The 13,300-nt window shown below is 52.7% G+C and overlaps 3 protein-coding genes across 3 annotated transcripts; 2 read left to right on the top strand and 1 right to left on the bottom strand.

Moving 5' to 3' along the window:
- Nucleotides 1–2,476: 2,476 nt before the first annotated feature.
- On the top strand, nucleotides 2,477–3,046 carry TMEM262 (transmembrane protein 262). Its single transcript, XM_006901455.1, has 3 exons — nucleotides 2,477–2,650; nucleotides 2,744–2,843; nucleotides 2,970–3,046. The coding sequence occupies exons 1-3, from the start codon at nucleotides 2,477–2,479 to the stop codon at nucleotides 3,044–3,046; spliced, it is 351 nt and encodes a 116-aa protein (XP_006901517.1).
- A 313-nt stretch (nucleotides 3,047–3,359) lies between these two features.
- ZFPL1 (zinc finger protein-like 1) lies at nucleotides 3,360–6,529 on the bottom strand. Its single transcript, XM_006901456.1, has 7 exons — nucleotides 6,428–6,529; nucleotides 6,003–6,114; nucleotides 4,745–4,938; nucleotides 4,566–4,638; nucleotides 4,343–4,489; nucleotides 3,997–4,114; nucleotides 3,360–3,546 (listed from the first exon to the last, which is right to left on the bottom strand). The coding sequence occupies exons 1-7, from the start codon at nucleotides 6,527–6,529 to the stop codon at nucleotides 3,360–3,362; spliced, it is 933 nt and encodes a 310-aa protein (XP_006901518.1).
- Nucleotides 6,530–7,259: 730 nt separating this feature from the next.
- On the top strand, nucleotides 7,260–13,300 carry LOC102848249 (sororin-like). Its single transcript, XM_006901457.1, has 6 exons — nucleotides 7,260–7,305; nucleotides 7,534–7,625; nucleotides 7,712–7,777; nucleotides 7,858–7,893; nucleotides 12,645–13,079; nucleotides 13,220–13,300. Exons 1-6 carry the CDS (start codon nucleotides 7,260–7,262, stop codon nucleotides 13,298–13,300), a joined length of 756 nt encoding a protein of 251 aa, XP_006901519.1.

Genomic DNA, 13,300 nt, shown 5'->3' on the forward strand with positions numbered 1-13,300 from the left:
CAACAACAACAGAGAGAATTGATTCTTAGAAGGGCCATTTATCTATTTTATTTTCTCCTGGCTTTAGGTTTTGTTTTCTTGATGTTGAGTTTCAATCCATATTAAAGACAGTAATCTTTGACTGTTTGCAGCAAATGCTTCAAGTCCTATTCAGTTTAAGTGAACAAGGTTATGTCATATGCATAATGCAAACTATTAATGAGTCTTTCTTAAATCCTGATGCCATATTCATTAAGTCCAACCTCTTGAATGATCTGTTTTGCATACAGATTGAAAAAGTATGAAGACACGACACATCCTTGACACACTTCTTTCCTAACTTAGAACCATGCTCTGTTTCCTTGCACTGTGTATCTGAATACTATCCAAATCTTGTTAAAACCACATTCATTATTCACTTGGAGTATCTTTAAACAGCATTAAGCTATTTAGGAACCTTATTGTATCATCCCCGCAGGGGAAGGGGATGGGACTGCTGGCCTGGGCCTGGAGTCTCCATTCTGGGAATTTGGCTATTTGCTGCATTCGATGGCAGTCCTGATGGGCACGTAAGGGAAGTTTTCAGGATTATGTCCGATGTGTATTACAGCTCTTTCCCCCCGCCCCCCAAGAGTGGGTGTCCTCGAGCCTTTGCCTAGGGTGGAAGTCTGCTCAAAGGTTGGGCTTTATAACCCCGCAGGCCCCAAGGGCTGTTTTGAATGAATATTCCTTACATGATACAGCAATCTTTTATTTGTTGAACTGAACAACTTGGTGTTGCTGTGATGCTGCACACTGTTTCATAGTCTTGTCAGATACCATAATGGTTACCCATTATGTCCAATGTTTGAATGAGCTTCCAGATTGATTTATGCTGGGAAGCAGGAGCAGCATCCACCTCCTCAACTAGATGCCTCTGAAAACTCCACAAATGTACAGAAATGTTAGCTATAGAACAGAGTTCAGGTCTTTGGTGCAAAACCTATTCAGTTATATTCAACTTGCTGACACTTATCCACTGTTAAATGAACCAGTGCTGTTACATCAGGAGAAACACAATTCCACTTTGTACATCACTCTTGGTCAATGAAGTATTAAGTAACCTGGGTTGCTGTGATGCTGAACCTTGTACTATTGGGGTTCAAATACCAGAATGGTTTCCCAATGTGGACAGTGTTTGGTGGAGCTCCCAGTTGGAAAACAGGTTTGGAAGCAGGAGTGGCATCCACTACCTAAACCACATGCTTCTGGAAACTCTATGAACTTGGAGAAATGACGATAGTTATGGAAAGTCATTAGATCTTTTGTTCATAGAGTATGAGTTGTGCTCAACTTGATGGCAATCAACAACAACACTGTACCAAAGACCACTTGCATTCAAATGATGACCAACCGGCAACACTTTCCAGGAGTGGGACTGTGTTTGGACACTGATGGCATCACCTTCTTTAATGTGGTTAGATGATCACCTGAGATTGATTGCTGACTGACTGGGCAGCAGGTACAGATAGTGAGTGCAGGACCTGGAGCTCTAGTTTAGTGTGTGGAAAGCTTGGCTGACCTGGGAAGTAGTTTGCAGAGCTGGTAGTCAGGCAGGAGACAACAGGGTGTCTGAGTTCAACATTATATCCTGTCCGCCTCCCTTCTATTTCAATTCTTGAGAGCTCAAGGTTCCGCCACATCATCTTAGGCTGCTTTTCCAAAACCTGGAGTTTTCATCTCTCACATAGAGAACCTTTTTGCCTTCTTGACCCCGTTTATTCCGGAGCCTCACATAGAATCCGATCTGTTGGAACACTGACTCCTATTCACGGGCTGTGAAAGCAGAGCTGAGACCCTGTGTGCGTCATGTGAACACAAGGCAGGAGGCACCCACCAGCCCTGCCTCCCCTCCTCCACCACCGTGCTGCCGGCAGGATGGACAGGACAGCTGGAGACATGATCCTGTGAGGAAAACTCAGATCAGCATGGGATTGCAAAGGGACATCGGGCAGATGGTGACAAGCTCGCTGGGTCACATCTGAGGAAGCTCCTGAGAACTGGTACTAAAGTACACCATGATCCCTCCTTCCCTAGGTGCCCTACCAGGGGCTGGAGAAACACCTGGACTTGAGGTTCAGTCCAGGGCCATTCCACACTTGGGGGAATGTACACTTGGGTCCTTGTTTGGGGACTGGGATCTATCCCTTGGCTGTTCTGAGCCCTATCCTTTCATCTGCAGGTGACACACCACCTTCTGTGTGGGGCTGTGGAGAAAACCCAGGAGGCTCAGGGAGTGCAAAGTGTGAAAGGTGGTCCAAGGGATGCTGTCCCTTCCCCACCTAACGAGTGCTTCCGTGGTCCCCCAGCCCTGTGCTGGCAGACACCAGCCTGCGTCCTGGAGTCCCCTTTATTTCCTTGCTGGTTCTAGAACTTTGCTGCTCTTCTGACAGTCCACTCTAGAACAGAAGGGGCTCACTGCTGTCCTGGGCAGGGCCGGAGTCTGCGCGCGGTCAGGATGTGGTGGCGGGACCGCCTCGCCATCCTCTTCTTCCCCCAAGGCCTCATCCTCACCATGGCGGCGCTGCTGCTCTTCTTCGTACACCTGAGCGTCTTTATCAACGACGTGGGCAACTTCTACTTCACCCACCGCTACGACCTCATGAGCTTCCGCTACACGATCATTCTGATAGTAGGGCTGGGGGCTCGAGGGCTGGCTGGGGGACCCTGATGGAAACTCCACTGTTGTAGCGGGGAGCCACTCTCCCACTGGACGGGCCTCCAGTTCTCCCAGGTGATCAGCATCTGCTGGGCTGCCATGGGGTCACTGCAGGCTGAGATGACAGGGGACCGGTATCTTCGCTTCTTTGCCCTGACCATCCTGGGTGAGTTGGGGGCAGAGGGCCCTCTGGCACTCTAAGAGGTGGGGGACAAGGGAAGGGCAGGGAGGGGTGGGCAGGGAAAGGATCCAGGGGTCTAAGTCCGATGGGAGCTCTCTCCCTTCTGCCCAGTGCTAAACGGAGTCATGTTCTTCAACCGCCTTTCCCTGGACTTTCTGGCCATCCAGTACCGGAAAGAGTACCACTGAGGCCTAGAAACTGGGGGTGGGCTGGGAGGGGAAGGAAAAGGCGGCCCAACTGTTTTAATAAAGTCTGTTGTTTATTTCCACCTATAAGTTCCTTTGTGGGTGGGGTAGGAGGCTAGAGGCCCAGGGGAAGTAGGTCAGGACAAGTGCTTGGGCTGTGGGGACCCCAGGTCCTACCTGTAGCCATTTGGGGGACTCAACTTCAGGCCTGGGCTCGTAGTGTCTCAGACTTTAGGGACAGGGTTGGGAAGAAGGACCCCAGGCCTCCCTGCCTCTGGCCCCCAGGTCCTTGGCTGGCCCAGCCACAGCTGAGAGCTCAGGAGGGCCCCACACGGATGTGAGGGTTCATAAGTGGGTCCAAGTTGGGGTCGCTGTCGGCTGCGGCCCGGCCCAGGCGAGACATGAGGGCCAGGAGGGCCAGGAAGCCCAGCAGTCCAAGCAACAGCAGCAGCCCTGCCCGCTGCAGCATGGTCAGAGGTCGCTTCCGAGGCCCGGCCCGGCTCCTGAAAGATGAGGGAAAGTCCAGTCAGGCCCCAGGCCACAACATTCATCTTCCGGCCCCAACGCCACTAGCCCTGAGCCTCAGTTTCCTCATCTGTGCCAGGGGAATGCTCACGCTTATATGTGCCCGCTACGTGGGTTACCATGAGGGTCAAAACAGGTGAGCCGCCTGGGTACAGCTGACTGGCTCAGACACCTGAAATGTCGTCAGAGTGGACAGGGGCTCCACAAGAGAGTGAGCCCAGACCTCAAATGTCACAGGCAGGGGAAACAAATAGAAGGGGCCCCAGCGGGGATCAACTCAAGACTCTCCCTGCCAAGCCAGGCCTCTGCACAGACCCAAACATCAGACTCAGATATTACCCCCAAGGCCCCAGTCCCACTTGGGGCCTGTGGCTCTCAGCTTCTCTCACCCCCCATCCTGGCTTCCTGCCCCACCCGGCTCTACAGACCTCAGCAGCTGGGCCAGCCAGCCCAAGGCAGGCCGGCGGCGGTACTTGTCATCGTCACAGTCACCAAGGAGGCCCGGTCCCCGATCGTCTTCCCTCGTGTCATACACCTTCCTTGGCGCTGAGGCTGCAGGGATGAAGGCACCAGCATCAGCAGACCCAGGGGACAAGGCCAAGTAAAGAGGATCTAGGGGAGGCAACTTTCTCGGCCGGACAGAGCACCCAAAATGGCAGAATGTACTGCTTGTGCTCGAGTCGAGCAGGGCCACCGGAGGGTGCTCTGGGTCCCTGAGCTGCCTCCACTTTCACCCCACTGTCCTCTCCCAGCCCAGACGGGTCCCTGGCTCACCGTGTGTCAAGGGCTCGGGCCCACCCATGTGGATCACCGTGTGCTGCTCAGGCCGGTCTGAGGAGGCTGGGGGCTGAGGGGCCAGGCTGTGCAAGGGTGTGACAGCAGAGGCGCTGGCTGTCTCCTCTTGTCCAGGGGTTCCACTGGCTGGGGGCAGGAAAAGGGCTGCCATCAGAGCCAGGAAACAAGGGCCTCAGAAGCATAAAAAAAAGTCACCACTTACTATTGAAGCTGGACCAGTCAGAGAAGTCAGAGGTGTTGAGGGGCTCAGGCTCTGGGCTCTCCACCTCGTCGATCTGGAGGAAGGACCTGTGTCATCAATCCATCCTAAGATGCCCCACTCACTCATCTGACACAAGTGGGGTCTAGAACGGAGGGACAGTCAGACAGGGGGACCCTTACCAGAGGAAGGCCCAGTCCTGCCCGTGCCCAGTTGACTGTGGTCAGCTTCTCCCTCAACGCCGAGGCCACGGGGCCAGCGATGTTGGCCGGGGGAATGATGGGGCCATTGCAGTTGGGGCACTGGTAGCCAGCAGGCGCTGTGTTTTGGGGTAGCTGGGCGGCACGCTCGTTTAGGCAGGCCCAGTGGAAGAGATCTTGAGGCCAGTTAGAGGGAAAAGGGCATGAGGGAAAAGACACTTAATGACCCTGCCTAGCACCCCCATGCAGGAATACTTGCTCATGCTGACATATGCCCCAAACCTCTCCTTTCTAGCCTCACCCCAGTTTTAACTTCACCAGGGTGCCCTCAGACTCCTTGGTGACCATCTGACTGAGGCAAATACCAGTAATCTCCCCATGGGAGGTGGTGGGTAGGGAGAAATGCCAATGAATCATGTGGTGAGTCCTTTCTGTACAGCGCTCACTGTTCCCTGGGATAACAGCTGACCAAGAAGAGACCAGGAAAGACTCATAGACACACACACATCCCCATGCTCACAAACTCAAACACAAGTGCCTTCTGCCCTGGCCCCCTCAGTGCTTACAAGGACTAGCTCATGGACTCACACCTGGTAACACTCAACTATGTAATCTCCTGCAGCCCCATAACACATCTGTCACATTCACGAATCTGCAAGCTTACCAGTTCACTACACAACTGCTAATGAACACCTTGACGCTTAGGTGAAATGAAATGTATGCTCTATTATTGCCCAAGTTCACATCCACTCACATTCCCTGGATGGAAGTGCTTCCTCTGTAACAGCCAGATCCTTAAACTGCAGGGAAGGTTCTTATACTAAAGCTAGGTTAAGGTCATGATCCAGGTGTCTACTGCTATCTTTTAGGATCTGACTTGTACATGGAAAGCTCAGTCTCTCTCTCTCTTTCACTCTTGGAACCAATAACAGACCCTGATTGTGACAGCTCCGTGCTTGTCTGGCTAGTGACAGATTACAACCACACCCTTGGCTGGTCTGGTCTACCTCAACTCTCTACGCCTGGCAGAACTAGAGGCTTTAATGTTTAGAGAAAGACAATGGGGCCTAGAAAGGGGAAATGACTTGCCTGAATTCCCATGAGGAAGACTAAATCTAGGGTTCCTGCCCCCCAGGCTGGGGAGTCTCACTGTCCTGTTTCTCAGGGAAGACCTGGAAACCAGTGAGCAAGTTGGGGCCCGAAGCTGTCCTTGCTACCCCGCAAAGTGCCCAGACCTCACCGAAGCAGATGAGGCGGGTGGTCTCCCGGGCAGTCAGGGGCATGTTGCACAGGCTGCAATTGGGGTTATAGTTGCTGTCTTGGAGCCATTGCAGGTAAGACTGGATGATGCACTGGAGTGGGAGAGAGATGCCAAAGCTGGAACAGGTCTCCACAGGCCATCTCCCCCAGGCCCCACTGTTCTTCTCTCATCACAGAGGAGAGGCATCCATTCGTTTGCTCAATCAACAAACATTTCCTGAAAGCACACTTTGGGCCAGATTGCGTCTTAGGTGCTGGGAATCGAGCAGTGAACAAGGAAAACCAAGGCCTTATTCTCGTGGATCTTCCATTCTAGTGTGAGGTCCCTCAGTTACTCACTGGGAGGAAGCCCACACAGCCTGTCCCCACAAACGTCCCGTTTAGCCGCTCTCCTGAAGGTCCCACCTTAGTGTGGTTGGCTACCATGCAGTGCTCGCAGACGTTGACCCGATGTTCGAAGCAAAATAGGTTGGTCACCTTCCTCTTGGGGCACTTGCAAAGTCCCATGGTCGACCCTGGGGAAAGGGCCTGAGTTGGCAGGGGGCCAACCACTGAGGACTGTCATTGAGTTCCCAGCGATTTGTTCCTTTCCAATCCCGATGCCTCTAGACACTTCTCAAATTCGTTCTCAACCTCAAATACTTGCTCACCAATCCTCTCTATCCCGGGCCACACCCCTTGTTTAAACCCCACTTCGGGAGACCCTACATTTCTCCAGGACCCCTGTCCTCCTAGTCTGAGCGATGACCCGCCTTCAGAGTCTCTTCTGGACCACCGGTCCCTCTTCCCCAGACCCCTCCGCAGCCCCACCCCCTCTTAGCCCCGCCCTCACCAACTCTCCAGACCGCCCTGCCCCCTCCGGACCGTGTTAATCGGTCGCGGCACCGTCCCGACGGGCGCTTGCGGTGGCTCGAAGCGCGGAAGGGCGGACACTGTGCTCAGCAGAGCTCCAGCTCCGCACCCTTTAGCTCCAGCCGCTCGGATTAGCCCCTTCGCTGCCACGTCTCTTCCGGGTGCGGCGCGCGCTGATGACGCCATCGCGTCTCCGCACGCCTCCCGGCGGACGCTAGACGTCCGCTGGGGGGCGGGCTAGAGCCGGGCTGCTCTCTCTGATCGAGTCACTTCCGCTTCCTGTGAGTCGGGCGGGTAATTCGAACCTTTTCCCGTAGCGAGAACGATCTTGCTGGGCGCGCGTCTGTGCTGGCGCTGGCGGAGAAGATCGAGCCCCAAGCCGACCATGTCTGAGAGGGAGACGCGGTCCGCAGGGGCCGCCCGGCGTCCCGGTGAGCGGAGGGCGGCAGCAGACAGAGGCTGGGCTGCTGGGGCGCCGCGAGCCCGGGCGAGAAGGCCCCCCCTTCCGGCGGGACCCACGGACGATCCGGCTGGTCGGGAGCGTAAGGGGCCTGATTGAGAACCTTCTTTGCCTTCTTTCGCTCTCTTCGGAACCTGTTCCCCAAACAGTGACTGCGGGCTTCCCTTACCTCTTGGCTTTTTCTTTTTCTGTCCCCCAGAGGCTGCGTCCCCCTCTGCCAAGCCTCTGCGGAGGTCCCAGCGGTTATCAGGCTCCAGCCCTCCCAGCGTTGTACCTGAAACCTCGCGGAAGGTGAGTCCTCCTGTTCTCGGGTCTTCACCTGCACCGAGGTCCCTGGACCCCTGTGGGATTCAACGCCCACCTTTCTTCCTGCCCAGGCACCCCATGCGACCCCGGCCAGAAAGCCCATCGTCCTGAAGAAGATTGTGGCTCGTGCAGTAGAGGTGAGCGCTGCGGGGGTTTGTGGGCTGGGGGGGCCAGAACTGGGGGCTGGCGCTGTGACTTACTGATGCGGTCTCCGCAGATCGCCGCGGTCAGCACGCCTCGCAGGAGCCCGAGGGTGAGTCTGTGGGGTCGCCCTTCGTCTTGGGTTTAGGGCGGAGGCGGGTCAGACTGGAGCTGGAGCTGTGGCGCAGTATTTTGGAGCAGTTTGTCTTCTGAACGCCTCGGACGTTTGCATGCCTTGTGGGTCTCAGTTACTCCCTGTGGACCTTGTAGGTGGAGGTCCAGTTAGCTCCCAGCTCCATCCCAGGCAGCTTTGAAAATCCACGCCAATCCCTAACTATTCTTTCTTTTTTTTTTACTATTCTTTATTTCTAAACTGTCTTGTTTTAGCTTTTAATTGTATCTGTTGTAAGTCATTTGGAAGTCGTTCCTATTTTATTTTTTAAATTTCATTTTTTGTGCATATACCGTCATTTTTTATTTATTTCTTTTCAGTATCCGTAAGCACTCTATTACACAGATCTGGGAGACAACGAGTCATCTCCAAGACTGCCTCCTTCTTATTTATGTCTTAAAAAACGGGAGCTCTGGTGGCCTAGTGGCAAGAAACTGCATTGCAATCCCTGAGGCGATGGTTCAAATCCACCAGATGCTCTGCTGGAGAAGGAGGGATAGTCTCCTGTACCAGTCAGATTTGATTTGATGGCGCGCGCGCACACACACACACACACACACACACACACAAATAAAATTAAAAAAAAAAAACAACCTTTTTATTGGCGAGCTCTGGTGGCCTAGTGGCAAGAAGCTGCACTGCAATCCCAGAGGTGGTGGTGGTTGTTGTTATGTGCCCGTCCAGTCGCTTGTGACTCATAGCGACCCTATGTACAACAGCCCTAAACTCTGCTCTGTCCTGTGCCAATTGCACTGTCTCTGACACTCCCATCCCAATTACCCCAGTCACTGAATCAATCCACCTCATAGAGGGCCTTCCCCTCCTGCGCTGTCCCTCCACCCGCCCAAGCATGATGTCCTTCAAGGACCGGTCTCTCCTCACAACATGTTCAAAGTATGTTAAACGGAGCCTCAGAATCCTTGCCTCCAAGGAGCCACCCGGTTTAACCCTTTGCAAGACAAATCTGTTTGTTTTCCTAGCAGTCCATGGTATTCTCAATACTCTTCTCCAGCGCTACAGCTCAAAGGCATCAATTCTCCTTCTATTCTCTTTGGTCATTGTCCAACTCTCTGATGCATAACAGGTGATTGCGAAGACCATGGCCTGTATCAGACGTACCTTAGTCTCCAGAGAGACACCATTGCTCTTCAGTACTTTGGAGAGGTCCCTAACAGCAGACTTTCCCATGGCAATGCGCCTTAGAGGTACACGGTTTAAATCTACCAGATGCTTTGCAAAAGGAGGAACAGTCGCCTCCTGTACCAGTCAGATCCGGTTTGACGGCACACACATAAAAAAAAAAAAACAAAAAACAAAAACCAATCACCTTTTTATTGTCATTTGAGAGCTCTGGTGGCCTAGTGGTAAGAAGTTGCACTATAAGCCCGAAGGGCATGGTTCAAATCCACCAGCTGCTGGATGGGGGCAGTCTCCTCCGGTGGAATTAACTGCCTCTGAAAAGCTGCCAGAGGGTCAGTTCTGACTCGATGTACACACCACCACCAACAACAGTCATTTTAGTGAAAGTTTTACAGAATCAGTTGGTTTCCCATTCAACAGTAAATGCACATTTTGTTCAGGGACACTGATCACCAGCCCTGCGGTGTACGAGGGCTCTTCTGCGCTCTCCCTGTATGTCCTGTTTCCGTTCATTCTTTGCTACCTTTGCCTGCCCTCTGAGCTTTATCCCTGGGGAGATGCTGCCTTTTTGAGGCATCTTGTGTGGTTGATTCTAAGAAATACCTTCTCTCTCTACTGTTCCTGGCCACCACCTCAGGTTCCTTGTTTGAAAGTTAAGTCGTCCTTTCTGGAAATCCAGGGAATGAGAAACACATACTACCTTTGAGAACCTCATGGAGCTTATAGTTAAATAAGGAGAAAGACAAACTAACAAGTGATAATAACGGCTTGCAGAAGAATTAAAAAAGTATTACTATGAGATCGCATAACCCAGACTGGGTGATTTGGAATGTTTTGTGACAGAAAAAAATACCTAAATGAAGTCTTTAAAGAAAATTTGGTGTCCTAGGCCAAGGAAGCTGTATTTTTTTTTTTTTTTTAATTTTTTAAAATACGGAACGCTTCACGAATTTGTGTGTCATCCTTGCACAGGGGCCATGCTAATCTTCTCTGTATCGTTCCAATTTTAGTATATGTGCTGCCGAAGCGAGCACAGGAAGCTGTATTTACTACTACCTCAAGACAGGGGGGCGGGGGAATCAGCTTGTTTGGGGTGTCCACAGCAAGCCAGTCGGGAGCTAAGGCCAAACAGGTCCTCCTGAGCCCTAAAAGCCATGCTCAGGAGCTTAGTCTCCCCAGAGGTTGCATCGCCAGTACTTGGAGGGTCTTAAGTAAGGTAGTAACTGGGTTAAATGTAAATGTTTTAGAAAACCTCATGGGAAATGTGGTGCATGGCTTTGAGAAAGGCTGCGGTAAGGACTGAGCCCAGGTAGGAGGACTGGACAGGAACCCTGAAGTGAAGTAACTGCATGGCAGAAATCAGCAGGAATTTCCACCTGGGACTGACGACAGCCTCTGCTTTTCCACCCTTTTTCAGAGTTAGTTACTCTAAGCTAGTTGAGTCAGAGGCTCATTGTTCTCATCATTATCTAGTACGGAGACCAGTGCTGTACTTGTCCCTTTATTTCAAGCAGAGGGATACCAGCAAAGCAGTGCTTCTGTAGCAGCTTGGGAGAGGTCCTGCTTGTCATGCTTCTGTTGTCCCCAGGGACCGGCTGTTGTTTGTGCTGATCCTGTCAGTGCTTGGTCACTGAATATGCATGACTGATCCCATCCCACCCCCGAGGCTGTGGGAACTGAGCAATTGTGGCCCTTGGAGCCCTGCCCACATTTATTCATGTTTTCAGTGTTCCAGGGCTACTTGAAGCAACAAAATGCACCTTGATGGTGACAGATCTCCTGTATCATTTTCAAGTAAAAGGTGGCATAGTGGTTCTTTAGGAGGAACTGTGGTGACTTCCCGGATACTTCTTCCCAGAGGCTGTCCCTGTGACAGCATTTCTGTGTGGATGTTGTTGGTGTGTCTGTCGTATGTTGGTTGATGTTTTCGGGATTATCTCTGTGCCCACAGCAACCACTCCTTCCGGCTGGCTGGGCGGAATCACACACTACTGGGCAGACAGAGCCTTGTGACTTGCTTGACAGCTCGGCTGTAGAAGAGATAAGAGTCAGGAATGACTTCCATTCTGTCTCTGCTCATCCCAGGACCCAGGGGGCGAGAGGGGCAGCCCCACACCCCACAGCTTGTGACTGGGAAATGTCTGGATTGATGATCAGTCTATTTCCTGCAAGGACTTGTCCTGCCCACCCCTCCCTGACACTGGCCGCTGCTAACGCTGATGTGCATTGTTGACGTGGGGTGTTACCTGAATACGTCCCTGCCCCTCTTGGTACTGAGTGTGTTGGTGATTACTAGACAGAAAATAAAGGTGGACGTTGTGCCGGAAAGGCCCTAGCAGAGATGAGGGGAGCCGACCCAGGTCAGTGATAGCGAAGGCCTCCCCGAGGAAAGGAGCAACAGGTGACCCTCAGTGTGCGCATCAGGTTGGGCCCCTCCTGCTCATAGCCTTGCTGTGGCCTCTCTCGTGTCTCACTCGGTTACTTGGGCACCGGACAGGCTGTTCTTTCACCCTCACTGCTCCTTTGCCTCAGGGCTTTGTACTTTCTGTTCCCTTTGCTTAGAACACTTTTCCCCTAGGAAACCATGACTCTCCCTCACCTCCCAAAAACCCACTGCTGTCCACTCTCGTGGAGACCTCCCATCACATTTCCAAGACCACGCATCTTAACCAGGAGACAGATGCTCGTCTTTCTCTAACAGAGAGGCTGGTGGACTTGAACTTCCAATCTTACAGCCTATTATTTACCTACTATGCCACAAGGACCCCTTCACTTCAAGTTCTAGCTCAAATGGCACCTTCTCAGTGAAGCTTGTGCTGACCCCCACTTAGCATTCCCTCCACCCCCTGGGCTCCCCCATCTGTTCTGTTTCTCTGCCGCACGCAATGCTTTCTAAGCTGCTGTGTGGTTTGTCTTATTTGTAGGCTGTTTTCTCTTGCTAGAATGGAAGCTCCCTGGGGACGAAGGATTTATCTGCTTTTATTCCTGGCCATGCTGCCTGGCATGCAGCAAATAATGAAAACATGAATTTGAGGCTAGAGGGATGTTTTGCAAGGAAATCATTCTTGACTCTGTGGCACATGGACCAGAGAGGAGAGTGGAAGAGACAGTAAGAGCAGCTCAGGGTTGTTAGACTGGGTTGGAAGACCTGCCCTGGTGGTATAGTGAGTGCATAATGTGTCGGTGGTTCAGATCTTCAAATCCGCCCCTCCCGTGAAGATTCACATCTTGGAAACCCATTTGGGGGGTGTGGGGCGTGTCACTTTGAATCAGGCTTGGGTTTGTGTTAGAAAGAGGTGGCTGGATTCCTGTCATTCTCCAGACAGGGCTGGCCTGTAACCAGCTGGTGGTAACAAGTCTTGGGTCATAAGAGTGGACGCCTAAGAAGCAGGCACTTTCTATTTTACTTCCCCATGTTTGTCTCGAGTCCTGATTGACTGCCAGGCCTTCTGCTCCTGTCCCCTTTAAAAGTGTGTATCCTGTGGGTCCATGCTTCCTGGAGGTGGTGTGTGGCCGAGTAACAGGGAGGCTTCTCTTCCCTCCTGGTGCAGATCGCTTTTTTCTTAGAGAAAGAGAACAACCCTCCTCCTGACAAGGAGCCGGCCCGGGAGAACCTCTTCAAGACGAGTAGCGTGCCCGTGACTCCAGCCCCAACCCATGTGCTGGTTTCCCAACATTTGGAAGCCAGCCCCCAGAGGGAAAACCTGGATGACAGAGACTTGGAGATGTCCAAGAAGGTCAGGCGGTCCTACAGCCGGCTGGAGGGCTTCGCCTCCACCTCCACGCCTGGCCGTCGCACCTGCTTTGGCTTTGAGAGACTTCTGGCAGAAGACAGTTTGGCCACCGTCTCCCCTGTGGTGTGTTCGAAGCCATCGGAGGTCACCAGCTACCCCATGAAGGCCTGGGCCCCAGACACCACTCTCCCTGGGATCTCCCCTCCGGCCGTGAAAGAGAAACGGAAGAAGAAGAAACTACCAGAGATCTTGGTGAGTGAGTGTCGGGGGCTTCCCTCAGCTGCTGGAATCAGAAGACGTGTGGGCTGGCCTCACACGCAGGGCATGGGTGGAAAGCTCCGAGCCAATGGGTCCCTGCCCCACTTACCTGCCCCCCATTTCTCTTCCTCCAGAAATCCGAGCTGGATGAGTGGGCTGCGGCCATGAATGCTGAATTTGAAGCTGCTGAGCAGTTTGATCTCCTGGTTGAATGA

This window comes from Elephantulus edwardii, unplaced genomic scaffold (genome assembly GCF_000299155.1).
Source record: "Elephantulus edwardii isolate Elephantulus edwardi_28Jun2011 unplaced genomic scaffold, EleEdw1.0 scaffold00328, whole genome shotgun sequence".
Lineage (NCBI taxonomy): Eukaryota > Metazoa > Chordata > Mammalia > Macroscelidea > Macroscelididae > Elephantulus > Elephantulus edwardii.

What these genes read in the sequence shown, in the direction of transcription:
- TMEM262 (XM_006901455.1), top strand. Translation starts at nt 2,477, where the DNA reads ATGTGGTGGCGGGACCGCCTCGCCATCCTCTTCTTCCCCCAAGGCCTC. An exon ending in GCTACACGATCATTCTGATA is followed by an intron (nt 2,651 to 2,743) that starts GTAGGGCTGGGG and finishes ACGGGCCTCCAG; the next exon opens with TTCTCCCAGGTGATCAGCAT. An exon ending in CTTTGCCCTGACCATCCTGG is followed by an intron (nt 2,844 to 2,969) that starts GTGAGTTGGGGG and finishes CCTTCTGCCCAG; the next exon opens with TGCTAAACGGAGTCATGTTC.
- ZFPL1 (XM_006901456.1), bottom strand. Translation starts at nt 6,529, where the DNA reads ATGGGACTTTGCAAGTGCCCCAAGAGGAAGGTGACCAACCTATTTTGC. An exon ending in CACCCGCCTCATCTGCTTCG is followed by an intron (nt 4,939 to 6,002) that starts GTGAGGTCTGGG and finishes ACTGGCCTCAAG; the next exon opens with ATCTCTTCCACTGGGCCTGC. An exon ending in TGGCTGGCCCAGCTGCTGAG is followed by an intron (nt 3,547 to 3,996) that starts GTCTGTAGAGCC and finishes CTCATCTTTCAG; the next exon opens with GAGCCGGGCCGGGCCTCGGA.
- LOC102848249 (XM_006901457.1), top strand. Translation starts at nt 7,260, where the DNA reads ATGTCTGAGAGGGAGACGCGGTCCGCAGGGGCCGCCCGGCGTCCCG. An exon ending in AGGGGCCGCCCGGCGTCCCG is followed by an intron (nt 7,306 to 7,533) that starts GTGAGCGGAGGG and finishes TCTGTCCCCCAG; the next exon opens with AGGCTGCGTCCCCCTCTGCC. An exon ending in TTGTGGCTCGTGCAGTAGAG is followed by an intron (nt 7,778 to 7,857) that starts GTGAGCGCTGCG and finishes CGGTCTCCGCAG; the next exon opens with ATCGCCGCGGTCAGCACGCC.